Raw genomic sequence first — 19,815 nt, forward strand, 5'->3', positions numbered from 1 at the left:
AAGGCACAATGGCCTCGATTCTCAAAGGTATTTAGGCTCCTAACTCCAGTGGTTTCAATAGGGGATAAATAACCTTTTAGGATCTGGGCCTATGGTGATACAAATAAATAATTACCAGGCCCTATCTTTATTCCAGTTAGATGTTTACTTCTTAGGAAAGAATCTTTTCATTTGAAAATACTAATGATCCATCCCCAAACGTGGGATTGTTTATATCAGTTACTTGAAGCCACAACAAGCAGCTCTGACATAAATCGACTGCATAATATAATGTATCTTCTCCTCATTGGTTGCTATAGGTACAGGGCCATTTTAACATCTGACTGTAAACATTAGCTGTGAAGGAGATGTGGAAACTTTGCTAAAAATAAAATACTATGCAAAAGTCTTTATACAGAAGGTTGCTGACAAAGAAGAATCCCCCCGACTGAATGGTTTTGAAACACAAACAGAAATGCAGTGTCCGCAAGACAGACTGGATGCAAACAACGTTTTGATTCAAAAACGGATTTAATTCTCTTTTGGGAACTTCAGGCAGTGACATATAAAGGGAACGGAGCAAATTACAACCATGCAAAAGCTACAGCATGTTCCACTATTTTACAGGGGTGGACTTGAAGGAGGAAACAGGAGCACCACCAGGTGACACATGGTCTGGCACAGTTTGGGGGTTTCATTTTATTTGCAGAAAAATCAGCATTTGTGCCATGGCAATTTCCCCCCGTCCTTCCTGGCACCTGCGCAAAGGTTCCTGGATGCTGGAGCCAGTTCAGAAAGTAAAACCAAAGGGAGGTGGGGAGTTCCAGAGACTTGAAGTGAAACGTGCAGAGGAACTAAATCAGGTGGATGTTAGACTGCTTGAATGCGACAGAAGAAATCCAGGGGGAATCAAGGGTGGAGGCAGACTCACAATGGCAGACAATACAGGGAGTAAGAGGACCACTGGCATTTACTAAGGACATTATCATGCTCGGTTATGCCACGTGTTGACGTTCTTTCCAGCCAGCGATCTCAGCGCTTTACAAACACTACTTAATACTCACAACGATGCTGGGCCGGGGGTCAGATTATTACTTCCAATGCACAAACGGGGGTGCGGAGGTATGGAGAGATTAAGCGACTTCCCTGAGATCATAGAATGGGTCAGTGGTGTCCTAGGAATCCAGGAGTCCTAACTCCCAATCTCTAGCTTTAACCCCAATTCCTCTCCATAACAATGCAAGCTCCCCTTCGCATGGCTTTCCATTCCCTCACTAAAACGGACTCTTCACATGGCTTTCTTCTCAGAGGCCTCTAGCCATCACAGGAGTCTATACACGTCACTCACTCAGGCTGGGGGCTTTAACTCTTGGCCATTCCCGTTCAGAATTAACTTGACCCCTAGAATCTTTTGAATAACTAGACACAAGGGCTGGGATTTCAACCCCTGGTGTGCAGAGGGGATGGCTGAATGGCTCAATGCTAATGAAACCAATAGGGAAGAAAGAAAAATAACCTAAAAACCCCCCAGCGGGACAGAGATGAAAAGATCATTAGCGTCGGCGATGGCGGTCAGGAATGCAGGCTCTCTGCAAAAAATAATGGAGGAAAATTGGAACATTCCTCTTGGGGCGCTGTGCTTTGGCAACACTGTCTGAGGTCATTTGCTCCATTCAGGGTACAACATTTTGTAGCAGAGAAAGAGCGAGAGTGAGAGAGTATGTGTGAGTGTGAGACTGACAGTGAGAGTGTGTGTGGTGTGTGAGTGTGAGTAGAGTGTGTGAGTGAGAGAGAGAGAGAGAAGAGGGGAGATGAGCTTTCACTCTGCACAGTGAACCCCGCCTGCCCTTTGATCAAGCACCAAACACGTAGACGCTGTCCCTGCACCGCCATCAAGCACTCTTGTTAATAACGATGTAGCAAGGCAGTGAGTGGAACAAAAAGACAGAGGGCATGAGACAGTCAAAAGGCAGCTCAATAGAGACTACAATGAATCAAGGCTCTATTCTTCGCAGGGACCCTTTTCCGGAGAGACACAGTGCCCTTCCATGGCACCTTGCAGCCCAGCATCTCAAAACACTTTCAGCACGTTAATTTGAAATAAGCCTCACAAAAGCCCTGTGAGGGGAGGGTCAGCGTTACCGACGGGAGGCAAAAGCCACAATTGCACCTGCAGCTTCCCTAGACTTCAGCTGGGGTTACAGGGGCTCAACAGTTCTAACAACTGAGCCCTAAGGCCCAGAGCTTCAAGCGTATTTAGATGCCAAGCTTTCACCGAGCGAGTGGCAGAGCTCAGGCACTCAGAAGCCCCAACTGCGAGCCCCTCGCGCTACTGCCCAGACAACACTGCCATCTTCCCTCCTCGGAGGTGCCTGCATTATTTGGCCCTGGTGAAATACGCTCATTGCACGGTGCTTCTGCTCGCCCTGCTCCCCTAGGAACATGATCCCAGGTCACAGTGCTTTGCAGACACCTCCCTTCCTTCTCCGTTGCTGGTTCAAAGATGGCAGAGTGCCACCTTCTGTGGGACACCAGCTGATCCGCGAGGATGGAGCTTCTGCCCACACTGACTGGCGGAGTCATGATGTGTTTCACGCTCCTTCACACTAGAGGCTATTTGCAAAGTCACCACAGGATTTAGAGAAACCGGGATGCCCTGCCAAAGTCAAAGGCGTCAACTTTTCAAGCAAACGGTGCAATTACAGCTCATGCCTGGATTAAATGCACCGTACTGAAAGTGCAGAGCGTCAGCTGAATACTACGGACATCAATACTTTACAGCCTTTTGAAAGTCACTCTACTTAACCGTCTCATTCCAGGGACATCTACATGAAAGATCAGCTGGAACAGGCGACTGCTGTCCTGAGAAACTATTTACAAATGTCTCCACGGGGCCCTGTTTACTATTTCATGGGCCCTGTAATTAGAAAATGCAGCTGAGTTTTGTTTTGCTGGTTTCTAAAAACTGGTTTTGCTTCCTCCCAAGATGGGTGGGAGAAAGGTTGAAAGGGGCTGCATGATAGTCCTCTGAGCTAATCTCCTTCTTCTTGGTTACTTTCTTTGTGTGTCTGGGCTTCAGCTTTTGTGAGCCAGGCAATAAGAGGAGACAAAGGGTAGAGTGAGCCATAGAGAACTCCTGGGCTTCTGCGAGTGCTTTTATTCTGGTTGTTTCTCTGATTGTTACAACTGCCGTGGTAGAATTCATTGGCAGGAAGGGGTCTGTTTGGCTAATTAGCAAGAGACATTTCAAAGGGAAAATGGGCAAATCACACATCCAGAGGACCAGCAAACCATGCGTGTGTGGAGCTGCCCGAGAAACTGTCTCTCAAAAAGAGAGAGAGAAAAATTAAAAAAGACTTATGTCACCACCATCTGAGCACCTCTCAGATCCACACCAAGATCCTGGGATTCTCTGACTTCTGCTGTTTGCAAGTGAAAAAGAGAATTCTTTGGAGAAGCGTTTCTTGCATGGTTCCTTTTGGCTGCGATAAGGCATGCTTTGTAGGACCAGTGGCAGGTCTAATCTGATGCGCATTGATGTTAGAGAGTAGGCTGGAAGCTTAAGTGGGCTTTGGCCAAGACTGGCAAAAGTGACTAGTGATTTTGAATGCCCAACTTGAGGCACTTTGACGGGGCCCGATGACCACTCAGCACTTCCTGACCATTAGTCCTTTAAAGATGTCTCCCTCTGGCCATCCAAAAATTGTGGCCTCCAAAATCACTAGTCACTTTTGGAAAATCTTGGCCAAATTTTGGTGAATTTAAGACTAGCAAAAGGTGCGGTGGCAGTAACTGTACATGCAGACCAGCCAGGTACTTGCCCAAGCCTTTCTGCATAGGCCTTTACACGTGCAAGTCTAAAAATCAGGCCGCATGGGCTAAATTTTCATAACACAAGCATGTGCAAATGTGTGTCTGGAATGACCTGATCTCCACTTGCAATGGGGCAGTCAGGCATGGCTTTAACCGTTTTGCATGTCCATGATGCAGGCTCACAGAGCGTGGGTGCACTTTTGCACAATCGCACCTGTTACGTTTGAACCTCGGCCTCACGCAGTAGCTGGGTTTTTCTTGCGGCTTTATAGAGGTTAAATGTTTAATTTCAAGTTACCCGCCGGTTTTGCCTTTCTTTCACGTTCAGGCCTATAATCAAAACACTTTTGCCTTGGCTGGTTTGGAACCAACTGGGAAGTGGGAACAAAACTCATTGTGAAGAAACTCTCCTAGCTGGGTTTTGTGGGGGTTTGAAGTTCAAAATCTCTTGAGAACTAGAGAGAGGGATTAGAAAGAGTCAGCGAATGCAAAGCTCAGGGAAGGGCATAATTAGAAGTCAGGCTGAGTTCTCTTATCCCGTCAAATTATCTCACGCAGGTGGATGGCCCAGCAGACTGACTCCCCTTACTGAAATCACCCAGCTCTTGCGCTCTCCTCAGTACTCTGCAAACACACCTGCTGCTGCTATTTCTTCTTTGCCGCCTTCTGTTTCTGCTGATAGATTTCTTCTGTGAAGGGTCTGTTGGGGATGGGGAAAGGCAGAAAAAATTCAAGACAACTATTTGCCATTAAACTGATACCACAATCTCTGCTCCTGGCCCCTCCTAACACCTAGATATCAGGGAGACTCTGCTTTGGAAAACAAGAAACAATACAGTCGTCTTGGTAATTCCCATACCTATTGGCTGGAATGCAGCAGTGTGGGTGGCACTCTCTAATGCACTGGCTTTGTAGGTATGTGTAACCCTTAGTGGCTGGGCCTACGGAGAGAGTATGGGACCTGCTATAGCACAAAGTTCTCCTTTAGCCTTTGTTTTAGGAGCAAGGTTCCAGCCCCTTCTCCCCGTGTGTGATTCACCTAGTGATTGGGACCTTTGCCTGCCGCATGCAAGTCTGTGACAAAACAAGGCCCATGGTGTCAATGTCACTTTAAGCCCCCTGCACTGTCATAGGTGGTTTGCAAAGGTGCCCCTCGCTGCTTTAGGGGAGGCTGCCAGCTCCCTCTGCAGCAGGCTCAGTAATGTCCCGCTGCAGCTACCGCTGATGTGTGCAAACAGGGAATGGACAATGAGAGCCAGAGACAAGACTTGGAGGTCTTCAAAATCCATCCAGCTTTAATGACAGCTCCTAGGAACACCCACCCTGGAAAATACTCAGAATCCCTGACTGTGGGGAGGCAAGAGGCTCACCTTGTAGGGAAACAAATGAGACTTGTTCAAAGCGCAGAGCCTGGGCTAAGTTCTCACTGCAAGCATATTCCTGCCCTACAGCCTGCTGTCCAGTCCCAGAAGGATCACCCCAGGGGAATGGTGATCCTCTGGTGGCACAGAGTGGGCATAAGGGCTCCTACACAATCCTCTCCTGACTGCTAGTGTAGCTTGGGAAGCAGAGTGTGGCCAAAATACTATTATGTGCCGTGCAAAACCTGGGCTTTTCAGCCTCTTTGGAACACTGGCTGCTGACATAAATGAGAGCAGTCCTCAAGGCTGCTCTAACCTGGTGCAGGAGGACTGGCTCTGCCCAGAGCCGCAGCAGAATGAGGGCAGCACAGAGGTGAGCTCGAAGCCCCCTTTGTTTCACTTGCTCTGTGGGCAGCATGGCCAAAGGAGGATCTAGCCCTTTAAATCTATTCTCGCTCCCCTTCAAGACAAAAATGAAAGTAAAGAAAAATGAACAACCAAGCGGGAAACAAAGCTTCAGGACACTAAGCCCCTCGCTTTTCAGGCTCTCTTTTATTCATCAGAAGCAAACGCCCAACCTACCATTTTCATCCTTTGCAGATCACCTTTAAGGCCATTTGAAATATATGTCATTGCTAAAGTACAATTGATGCCTCTGGTGGATATTCCAGGCAGCCACGTTTAGCATGTGCCTGGAGAGTGCAGTGCAAAAGATCAAAGGAGCCCAGAAAAGGAATTACAGAATGCAAACTAGTTTTTGCAGTACACCATCAGGAGACCCATTCTACTCCTATGGACTTCTTTATTGTTGTTGCCATGTAAATTCAAGACAGAAGCAGCCATTAAAAATATCGAATCTCCTTTTTCCTTAGAAGCTGTCCTAAAAACTGAATCTGTACATTATCAAGGTGACTGAAAAAAAATAAAATGTTTTTTTTTTCCCATGGTGGGCTTAGTGGAATAACTTCTCCACTGGGACTCTGGCTTTATCTTCAATTATTTTATCCTGCGCTCTTGAAAAGCTACTTACCCTTCGTACAGCATTGCAATCATATAAGAAACCGCTACTACGGCTGTCAGTAAAAGACCAGCTGGGCTCGCATGCCTGTTTTCAAAAGAGAGAAGTGAAAGATCAGGTAAGTCAATGAGTTTACGTAACGTGGTTTAGTAAGTGAAATGGGAGGATGCACTCCATGAGAGCACACCCGTCTCAAACAAACAACAGGCAAGAGTTATTATTTTGTATTGAATGTAAGACAGAGGTCATTTCCTGACCAGCTTCTTTCAGGTAAGCTAACTATGTCTGTGCTAACAGCGCTGCTGCTTGGAAGATAAGTCCTGAGACTATAAGGCCATTTAAGTGTTGAAAACTCTGTTATATAAGACTGGGCACGGAGCCGCAGCACCATAAAGGAAATGGCTGATGCCCACAGACCCATGAGGGAAGAAGCTCCTGGGAGATGAAATATCGCTAGTGTGTACAGGGCATGTGGAAATAACAGCCAGATCAACCTAAGGACATTTGCTCCCAAGGCTGGGACTGAACTACCGAACTGAAATGGTGAGGACACAGGCTGATGGCACAGGTGTAACGTAGGACACCAGGGCCTTTCTAAACACTCTATTGTGTGGCTCTATTCTAGCAGTTACAATAAACTGTCATGAATTAGGAAGGTCCCATTCAGTCATTTAGCCCTGAACTACGCTGGGCGGGGGAGGTGGGGGGGGGGTTGATCTAAGTTAGACAACTTTAGCTATGCGACTAATGCAGCTGATGTCAATGTACTTAGCTCTACTCACCGTGAGGTCTGCACTGCGGTGAGTCGACGGCTGACATTCTCCCGTTGACTCTGCCTGTGCCTCTTGCGGAGTGGAGTACAGGAGTCAACGGGAGAGCGCTCGGGGGTCGATTTATCGTGTCTAGACTAGACACGATAAATTGACCTCCGGTGGATCGATCGCTACCCGTCAATCTGGCAGGTAGTGTAGACATACCCTTAGAGCGGAATTTTCCAAAGCACCTATGTGACTTAGGAACACAAGTCCCACCGAAAGGAACGAAAGTATTTGTGTTTCTAAATCACGTCGGCACCTTTGAAATGCCCCTCCCTAATCTCCCTGTGCCTCAGCTTTGCCCGTTTAGATTGTAAACTCTTCAGGGCAGAGACAGTCTCTCATTACCTGTCCATACACCCCCAGCACAAAGGGGCTCTGATCTGAGTCTAGGTGCTACAGCAAAACACTTAAATGATAATAAAAGCAGAACGTCAATTTTACGAATACCCGTCTTACAAATGACCAATTGTCTGGGCCATTTTTCCTGATGGTGAACACAAACAAGGAAATCACATTATGAAAATGGCATCGATGAAGAACAAGTCAAAAATCTTTCACGTCCTGATGCCTTGTTGGAAATCCCTCTGCCGTGGTGTGAAGAACAAGAAGAAACTGATGCTATGCACCATACCTACTGTAATTCCATGGTGGAGTAATTTAAAAAACTTCTCTACTGGGACTCAGATTCTCTAAGTATTTTATCCTCTGCTCTTGAAAAGCTGTTCGCCACTCATACAGCATTGCAATCACGCTACAGCTGTAATTTGGAGGTGTTGCATGTTATGACCTTTCTGATTTTATGAGCTCCTCAATCTTCAGTGAGTCAAATAAGAGTTCTACTGTCATATCTTGTCTGTGTGTGGGGGGGGGGAGGTGTGTGCGTTTAAAGATAATGTAGTCCTGACGAATTTCAATCAGCCAGCTTGCCACAAAACCTTTGATGAAAGAAAGCCCAGCGAGGTTAGATTCTAGCTTTGCCTATTTGCCCTAACAAAATGGATGATCATATTCTGCTGGAACCCAACATTAGTTTGGGATTCATCTCTTCTTTCATGACAATTGCTGCATCATGAAACTTCACGTTTCCTGGCAACTGACAATCTTATTATGATAACTGATAGAGGTGACAATGGGCCAGGGAGTTGTAAACAGGCTATTTCAAAATCCATTTAAGTGGAGACAGATCAGTTAACCAACTTTGTTCCATTGCTCCTTCAAGTTAAAGCAGGCTTTACAAGGGGACCAGCTGGTTTTGATAGATCCATCTACTGCCACTTCCTTCTTATGCCCATCAAAATGGATCATGTAAGTATTGTACAGCCAGATGAACCTCACCTCCAAATCCGCCCATCCAAGAGTTTCAACCTATTGGTCCCCCCATCAAGTAAAGGTTGATGTTTTTACAGGAGAGACAGCAGTGAATCATGGGATTCTTTCTAACTGTTAAATCACACGTATAGGAGGGCAGAGCAGAGACTAGAGGCACACTGCCACCACCCATATAAATTGCATGAGTATTCTTAAAGGATATGAGACCTGATCTGGGCAGATTGTAAGCTCTTTGAGGTTGGGAGCTTAGCTTCTGACTTGTCCGTAAAGCTTCTAGCATGCTTTTGATACTTCAGTAACAACAACATAACGTTTCAAATGCGATATTCTGCAGTTCCATCAGGGATCAGAAAGCTGTGACTAACTGCTGGGAAAGGACAGTGGTGGGCATGAAAAAGGCCAGATCACCAGCGGCTGTATGTCAGCATAGCATCACTGACAGTTAAACACAGCTAAGATGCTTTATAGTAGCGGAGGATCTGCCCCAAAGCTCAACCTGAGTCTTCCACAAACGCTTCCCAAAATAAATGGCTCATCAGTCTGGTTCTCCTCCAACACCACTTGAATTTAAACACGGACGTTCGGAACATTTTGTTTACCCTCAGTTTACCAGTGGGGAGCCTGTTCTTCTAGAAAGCTCAGCTCCTGCCGGCGCATGTTGCGTATTCTACAGCCAACATAGTTGCCATTCAAGATTGTTGTCAGCTTTGTTTTCTGGTAGTGCAGTACTTTTAGTGAATGGGGACCAAGAAATGATTGTGTTTAAATCCATTTAGAAATGTTTTAGTTAAAGGAGAACATGGTCAATTTCCCCCTTCCGGCTAGACTTGAGCTTTGTCTTTCAGAAATGGGTCACCGTGAAGAGATAAATGAATGAATGACGTTCACAGCAGCACCTGACAGCATTCAGTTATTGTAATATTAGATTGTAGAGATCCACATGTAGTTCAAACAAGCAAAGCTGGGTACATCAGACACGCAGCCCAAAAAAGGAGGTGGGGAATTATTTTTTTTTACATTGGGATCATGGACAGCGAGGCAAGACAGTTGGAACTGAAATATTCCAGTCACCTCCTGACCCAGAAAAGCTTTCGCTGCATGTAATGAACTGCAGCAGTCCAATCTGTGACTGTTTATTTGAACCTAGGATGTAAGGAGACAACGGATGAAAGACCAGGCCCTTTGAAATCAATGAGAGTTTGGCTGCTGACTTCTGGGGGGAGCAGGATTTCACCCTAAGTCTACGCTGCAGTCAAGGCATGACTGCAGCATGTGTAGATATATCCAAGTTAACTGTGATCGAACAAGCTTGACTCACAATAGACAGGAAGCTGTGGGAAATAATTATTCCCCTCTGTTCGGCACTGGTGAGGCCACACCTGGAGTATTGTGTCCAGTTTTGGGTCCCCACTACAGAAAGAATGTGGAATTCGAGAGAGTCCAGCAGAGGGCAACGACGATGATCAGGGGGCTGGGGCACATGACTTATGAAGAGAGGCTGAGGAAACTGGGCTTCTTTAGGCTGCAGAAGAGGAGTGAGGGGGGATTTGATAGCCTGAAGGGGGGTTCCAAAGAGGATGGAGCTAGGGTGTTTTTCATGGTGGCAGATGACAGAACAAGGAGCAATGGTCTCAAGTTGCAGTGGGGGAGGTCTAGGTTGGATATTAGGAAACATTATTTCACTAGAAGGGTGGTGAAGTACCAGAATGGGTTACCTAGGGAGGTGGTAGAATCTCCACCCTTAGAGGTTTTTAAGGCCCAACTTGGCAAAGCCCTGGCTGGGATGATTTAGTTGGTGTTGGTCCTGCTTTGAGCAGGGGGTAGGACTAGATGACCTCCTGAGGTCTCTTCCAACCCTGATATTCTATGAACACAGCTGCTCCCTTGGCTAGCCACTCAAGTGCAAACCCAGGGTCCTGGGTGGGCTTGTACAACCCATGCTGCCATGTTTTCACTGCTATTGTCATTTGAGTGAGCTAGATCAAAACTAGTGTGGGGCTGCCTACGTGTGCTGCATTCACAGATCGGACTGCAGTGTCGACGCCCTCAGCACGGTGACACTCAGCAGTGTAGGCTGTCTACGGTATTCAAAATTGGCTGGCTAAAGTTAGGCTCCCAAGTCCATATTTAAGCACTTAAATCAGTTACAAGTGGCAGCTGCAGGGTACGTGGCCCTATTGACAATCAAGCCACAGATTTAGATGCTGAAAGAGGGGTTACTTCAGGGCCCCCACTTTTGAAAAAATCACAGCCTTGGTGTCAATCAGTCTGGGAGTAAGACAGCTGCTGTGTCCATCAAAACTATTCTTCATGCTTGTCAGAGCGGGGTCCCGTCTCTTCTCCGTCGGGAAAGACACCACACTCGACTGCATGTGCGTGGCACTACTGAATCTGAGAACACGACAGAGGTCAGGGAGAAGAAGAATCAAAAGCAAGCTCCCACCGCTTCTCCATCTCAGGTTAGAGACTGTCCAATGGTAATGGACAGCCCGTGGCAGTCTATAAAACCAGCGCTATGAATAGTCAAACAGCCTCTGCACCCCGCTTGCTGTTCAGGGCTGAAGGGATACGTGTCATTTACTCATCTCCAGCCTTGAATATATTTTCCTTCTTGTTGACTGCGCAGACAAGTGGCAATTGCTCCCTTCTTGTTAATTAAAGGGGGGAAAAAAAGGTCACGAAAGCAATTTGCCTGGAAAGCGTTCATGCATAGAATCTGCAGAAAGACTGTACTAAGAGAGTGACAGGGATGATGGGCAAACCAGGATCGCATGGGTATTGTAGTACAAGATGCAGTACTAGCCAGGCAGGATGCCAGTGTGACAGCTGCCCTCTTGGCTAACAAAGCAGGGATTGAACCGGGGACTTCCAGAGCTAAAAGCACAAGCTGCTGCACTTGGGTTTAAGAGCCCAGGCTTCACAGACTTCTCTCATCTGCAGATCAGGCACCATGGGGGGCCGGTAACCCACACTCACCAATGGGCTAGGTGTGCACGTTTTCCTTGTCGTGCCCAGAAACATTCCTGCCTTTCCAGAAAGGCAAGTGTTACACAGGAGGTCAGACGTAGGCTACGTCTACACTACGGAGTCCTGCTGGATCGCTCAGGGGCATGGAGAGCTGTGATCTTTGACCGACATCAGTGTGCTGGCAGAAGTCCCATAGGCAGATACAGTTACACTAGCAAACTTTACAGGTGTAGCTTGTTTCGTTTAGGGGGCGGGACTGCCAAGATATCTGAGTCCACCCCAGGAGTGCTTTGCCAGGCTAGTATGGTGGTACTCCTCTACTGGTCAGGTGTCCTAGTGTAGACATGGCCTCCATGATCACAACAGTCCCTTCTGGCCTTAAAAATCTATGAAAAGCACCAGTTTCGGGGCTGAAGTCTCAACCCCAGCAAAGCCATGAGTTAGTTTATTGAACTGGGACTGAGATCCATGCTAGACACCACCCCAAACCCAGTATGGTATGAGCAGGGGTAGGAGAGCTTTTGGCATCTGAGAAGAGGTAGGTGGCTTCAGCCCCAAGGGACACTGAGTAAGGCCTGGAGAAGAGATGAGATGAAGACAGCAGTTAGAGAGGTGATTGGGGAGAGCGAAGGTAGGAGGAACAGGAGGGAATGAAGTGCAGAAAGCTGACCCCCCCCCAAATATGGGGCTTCCCAAAACCCGCTAATTGTCTATCTGGGCATTCATACATGCCCATCACCATGGCATCTGACCGCCTGCCTGGGAGCATAGTTGCAGACTCAGCAGTCATACAGATTCAGGACTGAATTTACAATGGTGGCCCCTAAGTTCTAGTGGCGGGGAGGGTTGTTCTCCAGCACGTTAAACAGACATCCAAATGCTGCTTCCAGATAGGCCAGCTACTGCCACACAAGGCTCGGGACTTGTCTACAGGAACATTTAGGTCGCAGAAAGCTGGGGTGTGAATTGACCCTGCTCTAGCCAGTCGCACACTGTCTGTGGGCACTCTGCTGATGCACATTAAGAGTTTGATAATGTGCTTTGACCTAGTCCTGGTTCAAAGAGGACTAAATCAAAGCACATTAACAAACTCTTAACACACGTTAGCAGGATTCACGTGGATAGTTAGTGAGCAGCAGGCTAGTGTGGGGTAGATTCACACTCCAGCTTGCTGTGACCTAATTGTTCCTGTAGACGAGCTCTCTGTCTCTAGACATCCCCAGAATCACCTCCTCCTCTAAAAATGCCCTGAGGGAATGAAGAGGATCTTGCCATTCTGCCTTCAAACCCTGGTAAAGCACGGGGCTATAACCAGGACTAGCTCATTCCTGATTGCTAGAGCTACAGATTGTTTCCCACAGATCAACAGCCTTATATCATACTATAATATCATTACACTATCATACTTGTATCATTATAATCTCCCCCAGCCCCCACCCATTAGGATTACGTGGCAGTTTCCCCACCCCTCAATCCCATATCAATACATGCTTGCATAGTCATTTGTTGACAACGAGAGCTCTAATTGTATCATGGAGCTGCAGTTCCAGCACTGATTTAAGAGGGGTGTCACCATTAAAACATTCCACTTTAAAAGGATACACAAAACATTCCCTAAATAATTAACGTTTCATTTACATGGCCGCTTGACTCAGACATCAAAAAGCTACAATGGGGAAGTTATCCAGTTCCTATTGAAAGCTTAACAGATTTATGTGGTAACAGAAGGGTAAGATGCTATAGACATAGCTAGTATGTTCTGGCTTTCGCATGGCCATGGCTTCTGTAATGTAGGAATTGCCACTGGAGTCCGTAGGCTGGACTGTACCAGCCTAATGGACTTGGGTTACTTTTCGAGCGACTGATTATCAGCAGTAACAAGACTTGTTGGTTTGAGCAACTTTAGAAAGAAAATTGACAATACTAAAAAAAATCAAATCAAGCAGACTCTACTAGTCACTCTACTGTACAGCTGGGCAAAACTTTTCAGATTAAACTCCCTCCCTCCCCCAAAAGATGCAGAGTCGAGTCTACTGAAAGATTTTGCACATTTGTCAAACTGTTTCAATAAAAAAACCTAAGCAACCAAATAAGCAAAAATCCTTCAAAAATTGAAACGACTTTTCATTCTGACATTTGGAAACCAAATGTTTCAATTTTTCAATTCAAAACACCTTTTTGTTTCAAGATTTGCTTTCGTTTTATAAAAAAACGTGAAAATGAAACATTTCATTTTCGGTTGGACAAAACGATTTGACACAAAATGATGTTTTTTTCTCTCTCCCCCCTCCAGTTTGCAGGAAAAAAATGATCATTTTTTGGTTTGGGGTCAACTCAAAACCATTATTTTTCCATGATTTTTTTGAGCAGCCAGCAAACCATAAAATCGGTTATTTCCCTAGCTCTAGCCTATTATGTCTGCGATAAGGATTTCAGTCTGCTGGGCTGTTATGTTATGATTTCTATTACACACCCACCTGAAAACTGTGGGTCTGTACTCAGCCATGTTTCCCCTGCTGCTCTCGGTGCTACCACACTACACCGTTATTTATACTCTCGCTAGCTTGATGACAGCTAGCGAGTGTGTGCGTACACGAGCAGGGGACTCACACCCCTACCTCAAAGTACAGATACAGCCTTAGAGAAGACAAACTCCCGCTATCTATTGAGCAAGACTCTAGAGCAATTGACAGGAAGTTAAGAGCATACTCCAAGCAGACAGCATTAAAATCCAAAGAGCAAAAGTAGAATTTTAAATTCTAACTTTCAGCTATTTCTCAGGGCCTGACCTGATTTTGACCTTGCTGAACTAAGAAGGGAGAAAAGCTCATTAGGGAAAGAGGACATCAGTGAAGAAATACGTTTCTGTTTCTAGTCGAGAAACAGCTTTCCTCTGACTGCTTCTTGCTATTACTGGGCAATTAATGGCTCATGCCTGCCTGCCATGTGGAGTCGTGGCTTCACGTTTTCAGTACATCTAGATAATCCCAGGCTTTCTTCCAGGGGAACGCTGACCAGAAGGAGATAGGAACAGTAATAACTAATATCCTCTGAGTATCCCTCCAGAGGTAAGTAGCAGTGCCCAAAGCTGCGGTACAGCTGCCTTGGGCTAGCTTCCTCTCTCTCTCCTTAACAGACTCTCATCTTTAGGATTGAGAGAAATTGATCTCCTTGTAAGCCAGAGGTTTAGGCATTCCTGAGCAAAAAGAGATGACTCTGAATAGCATTGAACTCAGCTGTGGAAATAAGGAAAACAAGCTTCCCGATGCAATCTCAGACGGCGTCCTCCAGGCCTACTGCTCTTTCAGGCAATACTTTACATGTGTTGCTTCAGTGGCTGAATTGAAAAATTCACAGCTAGATTCTGACCCCCTTACTCATGCTGAGCCTTACCTTCCTCTCTAAGAAGTCCCATTATTCAAGGAGTCAGGTAGGACTCAGCGAGAGCAAAGGGGTTCAGCACACTGCCCTCAGCTATCTCTGCATCCATGACCATTGAGCCTGCCTGCCATTTCTCCAGCCTTCAGAGAGATTCCTTGTACCAGCTTTGAAAGCCTGCACCCACACTGCTCAGTCCTGTGCCTGCTTCCATTTACTCCTCCAGGATACGCTGCATGGCTCTGTTGGTACCTTATCTGTCTTTATTTTATATAGTCATTAAGAAGCATCAGCAGCTTATCCTAGCTCCCATTAGCAGCTAATTAAAAGAGTAGAAATTGTAAATGAGAAGGCTTGTGAGAGTTTGTGGGGGGAGAAGGGGATGCGTCATATGACAGGATACTGTCGCTTTCTCAGAATTAAGGGCTTGACCTTGCTGAAATATACGCTGACAATCATCCACGACACACCTCGTAAAATCATCTATAACTCAGGCACTCATAAATACAGTCTGTCTTATGTGACACACACACACACCATGTACAATCAAGCCCTTAGTCTTCAGGTTCTCGTGGGCCACCTTTTAAAGACCATACAATAGGATAATTAACCACTACAAAATATTTTTAGGAAGGTGAGGGTATCTCCCTACATCTCTATAACAGTCAGATTTCGAAGGCCTGGTCTGCACTAAAAGCAATTGGTTTTCATTCATCAGTTTTCGGGTCAGCCTTTTCAGATAGCCCTCAGGCAAACTACTGCTTCCACTTAGCAATGGGACTGCTTGCACTGCATAAGTAAAACATGTGCATAACTGGAGAATCAGGGCCTATATTGCCGAGAATCAAGCTAAGCAACATACAAAAAATATGAGACTGGTCTCTGCTTCTGACAGAAGACGACCCTGAAGATGGAGCCGAGGCTGCAGTAGCTCTGCAAAGTCTGATTCATTTTCTAAGAGACCTGGAAATGTTTAAGTTGATTTTAAAAAGCATCTTTACAGCCAGGGCTGGCTCCAGGCACCAGCTTAGCAAGCAGGTGCTTGGGGCGGCCACTCCGGAGCAGAGTGGCACGTTCAGGTATTCGGCGGCAATTCAGCAGAGGGTCCCTCACTCCTGCTTGGAGCAAAGGACCTCCCGCTGAATTGCCACAGATCACGATAGTGGCTTTTTTTTTTTTTTTTGGGCTGCTTGGGGTGGCAAAACCCCTGGTGCCAGCCCTGTTTATAGCCTGAGCTCTCTTCTCTACTCTGTCATGTGGCTCTCCTCTACATCGGCTGTGCCTGCGCCCATGAGTGGCATCCGAGTTGCGTCTTGCTGTTGGAGCTCCTACCAGTGCTAGCTCTGTTGCATCTTCTGCACCTGGTCCCCCTTGCTAGCTCCACCCAACATAATTCCCATTGCATTGCATGCACGGATCCTGTATGCAGAGCTTTCACCAATAACATCCCCACTGCATCACCTGTGGAGAGAGCTCCCTCTGACACCATCTCCGGTACACAGTCTTCACTCTTTTGAGACCCAAACCATGTCCCATCAATTTCAACAGGAGTTGGATCAGCCCCTCTGAACGGAGCTCTCCCTGATCTCAATGGGCAGCCCAGGTGCAAAATGTACAGTAGAGAAGCACACAGGAGAGAAGACTTGTGTATTAGGATACGTCGATACTACCCACCGGATCAGCGGGTAGTGTTCAATGTATCAGGGATCGATTTATCGTGTCTCGTCTGGACGTGATAAATCGATCCGCTAATCGACGCCCGTACTCCACCTTGGCAAGAGGAGTAAGTGGAATCGATGGGGGAGCTGTGGCAGTCGACTTGCCACCATGAGGACAGCCAGGAAAGTCGAACTAAGATACTTCGACTTCAGCTGAAGTTGTGTATCTTAGTTTGAACCCCGCCACTAGTGTAGCCCAGGCCTCAGTTACACCAGTACAATATACATTAAAGGCAGAAAATAAAGAAACAGGGTTTTATATAGTCATAAAATCACAAAATTAGTTTCTGTTTTGTCGTACTCCTGCCTGGCAGGTACATTAACAAATAATAAATAGCTTGTGATGTTGTATGGATCTGAGTTCTCGATGTAAAGTTGTGGTGGTTGTCGTTTGCTACTGGGCAACTAAAATTAAACACAATATTACATGAAAACCACTTCAAAGTTAGAATACAGCACAGAGCATATTGTTCATTAGTTGCCAGAATATGTACTATTCATTTCCCCCCCAATGAGTCCATTAAACTTTGTTAAGCTACCCAAGGAGTGTTCTTGCAAGGTTCCCATAGTCCTCCAGTCTTTTTTTTTTTTTTTTTTTTTAAAGGTAATTATTGGACCACACTGATTCTCAGTGTTAATTGCTTGGCTTCTGTAGAGTTATGCCAGGAACACATCTGGCCCTGGATGTTGATTTTTTCCATTCTGCAGAGTCTGCCAAGGACTCCGTGCTGCAGAAGAGCAGATGCCAAGGTTTCCTTTCTAGAATGTGGAGATTATTTACTTTGCTCAAATTAGTGCTAAATATATCCGCGGCTTATGAGAGACTTTTGTGATTGTGGGATAATACTTGGCAAATTAAAAGCCAGAATGCATGGCACCTTCCCATCAGTGCCAGATCGTCCCCACGGTTTAGAACATTTAGATAATTTCCCATCGTGAGTTTTTACCTATGCTACCTCTCCAGGATGTTGGGAGTAACTTTAATGAGCCACCTCCACATCGTGTCTCCGCAGAAATGACTCGGTAAATAGTTCCACCACTCTCATGTGTAACACATCCGCCCGGCATGGCCGCTCATGTATCCTCCAATGGCTGACTCTAGGCATTGTGGCCAGCCACTAGCGGGAGAGATGAGCAGCCATGCCAGGTAGATGTTCTGGGACAATCCCACCCTGGAGGAGTTTTCCTCTGTCTCCAGAGATAATCTGCCATTGTGCTCCTGGTAGGAATACTGCTGTCAGTTCCAGCCCCACAAGACTGCAGCTGGTACAAGAGCCATCCAGTACCGCAAGGCAGGGTGGCTCCAGGCGGGCCTCCTCACACCTCTCATGGTTTTTCTGAGGAGCGCAGTGCAGGTCTACCTAATGCTTGCTGCCTCCTGCATCATACATGCTCAACAGCTGGGAACTCCAAGAACGTGGTGCGTGGGGCATTGCCTTAGTGGACCTCCTAGTCCTCTCTGGAAAGATCCCTCCCTGCTTCTTACATGGGTGAACTGATTTGCAAATTAGATACCATTAACTCTGGCTGAATAGAGATTGGGAATGGCTGAGTCATTACACTACTTGAATCTATTTCCTTACGATAACTATCCTTACACCTCTTGTCAACTGTCTGTAATTGACCATCTTGATTATCACTACAAATGTTTTTTTTCCTGCTGATAACAGGTCATCTTAATTAATTAGCCTCTTAGAGCTGATATGGCATCTTCTCTGTATGTCTATATATACTCGTCTTATATGTTCCATTCTATGCATCCGATGAAGTGGGCTGTAGCCCACGAAAGCTAATGCCCAAATAAATTTGTTAGTCTCTAAGGTGCCACAAATACTCCTGTTCTTTTTATGGGTGAAAGAGACTCCTCACATCCTTCCCTACTCCTCCCTGAGTAACAGGACAAGGCAGGATTTCACCTATACACCAAGGAGCGGTTAATAACCAAGTGGCACTTATGGGCCAGTTCCTGCAAAGCGGCAAATGCCCTCCCCAGCTAACTTGGCCAGCGTGTCACGAGATCAGACCCAGTGAACGCTGCCACTGACCCTAGAGAATAATGAAATAACAGGGTGAAGAGGCTGTGGCCCACGACTGCCTGGAGCTGTACTCACATGATGGACCAGCCGAGGTAGCAGGCAGTGCTGCCCCAGTACATGGGATTGTCCATTACATTAAACGGGAAGCTAGTCACTTTCTCCTCCTTCAGGATGCCAAAGTAATCACCTGTGAACAAGAAAAAGAGTTTCTTGTTAAATATTGATCAGGCACCCCGGAGGGTCACTGGGAGGCAGCAGGGTCTCAAAGGGAGCTGGGTCATTACATACACCACTGGGCTAAGCTACCTGGGATCTCTCCTCTCCACTCTGCTGCCTTCTCTGCACTTTGTACAGCCCTTACCCAGCACATTCGCTGCCCAGTTTTTCATTTCCACTCTAACAGAACCAACCTCATCACAATGTATTGAGCTGGTATTTTTTGGGTAGGGGAAGGAGGCTCTGAGGTTTCCTCTGCAATCCCTTTTCCACCCTCTTGTCAGGCCCAGGAGGGATGGAATTGGAAAAGGGTCAGAAAAGGGCAACAAAAATTATTAGGGGTATGAAACGGTTTCTGTATGAAGAGAGATTAATAAGATTGGGATTTTTCAGCTTGGAAAAGAGATGACTAAGTGGGGATATGATAGCGGTCTATAAAATCATGACTGATGTGGAGAAAGTAAATAACGAAGTGTTGTTTACTACTTCTCATAACACAAGAACTAGGGGGTCAGCAAATGAAATTAATAGGCAGCAGGTTTAAAACAAACAAAAGTAAGTATTTTGTCACACAGCATAGTCAGTCAGTCTGTGGAACTCCTTGCCAGAGGATGTTCTGAAGGCCAAGACTATAACAGGGTTCAAAAAAGAACTAGAAGCTCCTGCAGTATAGGTCTATCAATGGCTATTAGCCAGGATGGGCAGGGATGGCGTCCCTGGCCTCTGTTTGCCTGTAGCTGGGAATGGGCGGCAGGGGATGGATCACTTGATGATTACCTGCTCTGTTCATTCCCTCTGGGGCACCTGGCCTTGGCCACTGTTGGAAGACAGGACACTGGGCTAGATGGACCTATATTCTGACCCAGTATAGCCGTTCTTATGTTCAAGTCCTCTAGGTTGATTTTTTATATTTATATATATGTATTATACTCAACATTTATAGGATTAAGAATAGCATCTGCAGTGACACTACATGGGATGAAAAACACAAGAGTAATTAATGTTTAGGCTTCAGGGGATCACCAGCTGCAGGTCAGGAAGAACTTGACCCCCTTGATACAATAGTGCAGAACGGCATGTTTTATGAGTATTGTCAGTTCCTAGGAAGGATGTGGTATTAGTCACTGCCAGAGACATTGTCAGTGCTTAGACACCATGATGGTAAAATACCTTAGAAATGTG

General features: G+C 46.2%; 1 protein-coding gene across 2 annotated transcripts in view; it reads right to left on the reverse strand.

Annotated features, from left to right (window-relative positions):
* Positions 1-494: 494 nt before the first annotated feature.
* Positions 495-19,815, reverse strand: part of PEMT (phosphatidylethanolamine N-methyltransferase) — a 98,247-nt gene continuing 78,926 nt past the window's right edge. Inside the window, exons 5-8 of one of the 2 annotated variants that reach the window (XM_030578124.1) lie at positions 18,493-18,604; positions 6,184-6,258; positions 4,429-4,492; positions 495-1,568 (exon numbers count right to left, since the gene is read on the reverse strand). In XM_030578124.1, coding sequence (XP_030433984.1) covers positions 4,438-4,492; positions 6,184-6,258; positions 18,493-18,604 — 242 coding nt within the window. In that variant the 3' untranslated portion in view covers positions 495-1,568; positions 4,429-4,437. Of the gene's footprint in view, positions 1,569-2,953; positions 4,493-6,183; positions 6,259-18,492; positions 18,605-19,815 lie in introns of those variants that run through there. The other variant, XM_030578123.1, reaches the window with a different exon arrangement.

Source organism: Gopherus evgoodei, chromosome 10 (assembly GCF_007399415.2).
Source record: "Gopherus evgoodei ecotype Sinaloan lineage chromosome 10, rGopEvg1_v1.p, whole genome shotgun sequence".
Classification (NCBI taxonomy): domain Eukaryota; kingdom Metazoa; phylum Chordata; order Testudines; family Testudinidae; genus Gopherus; species Gopherus evgoodei.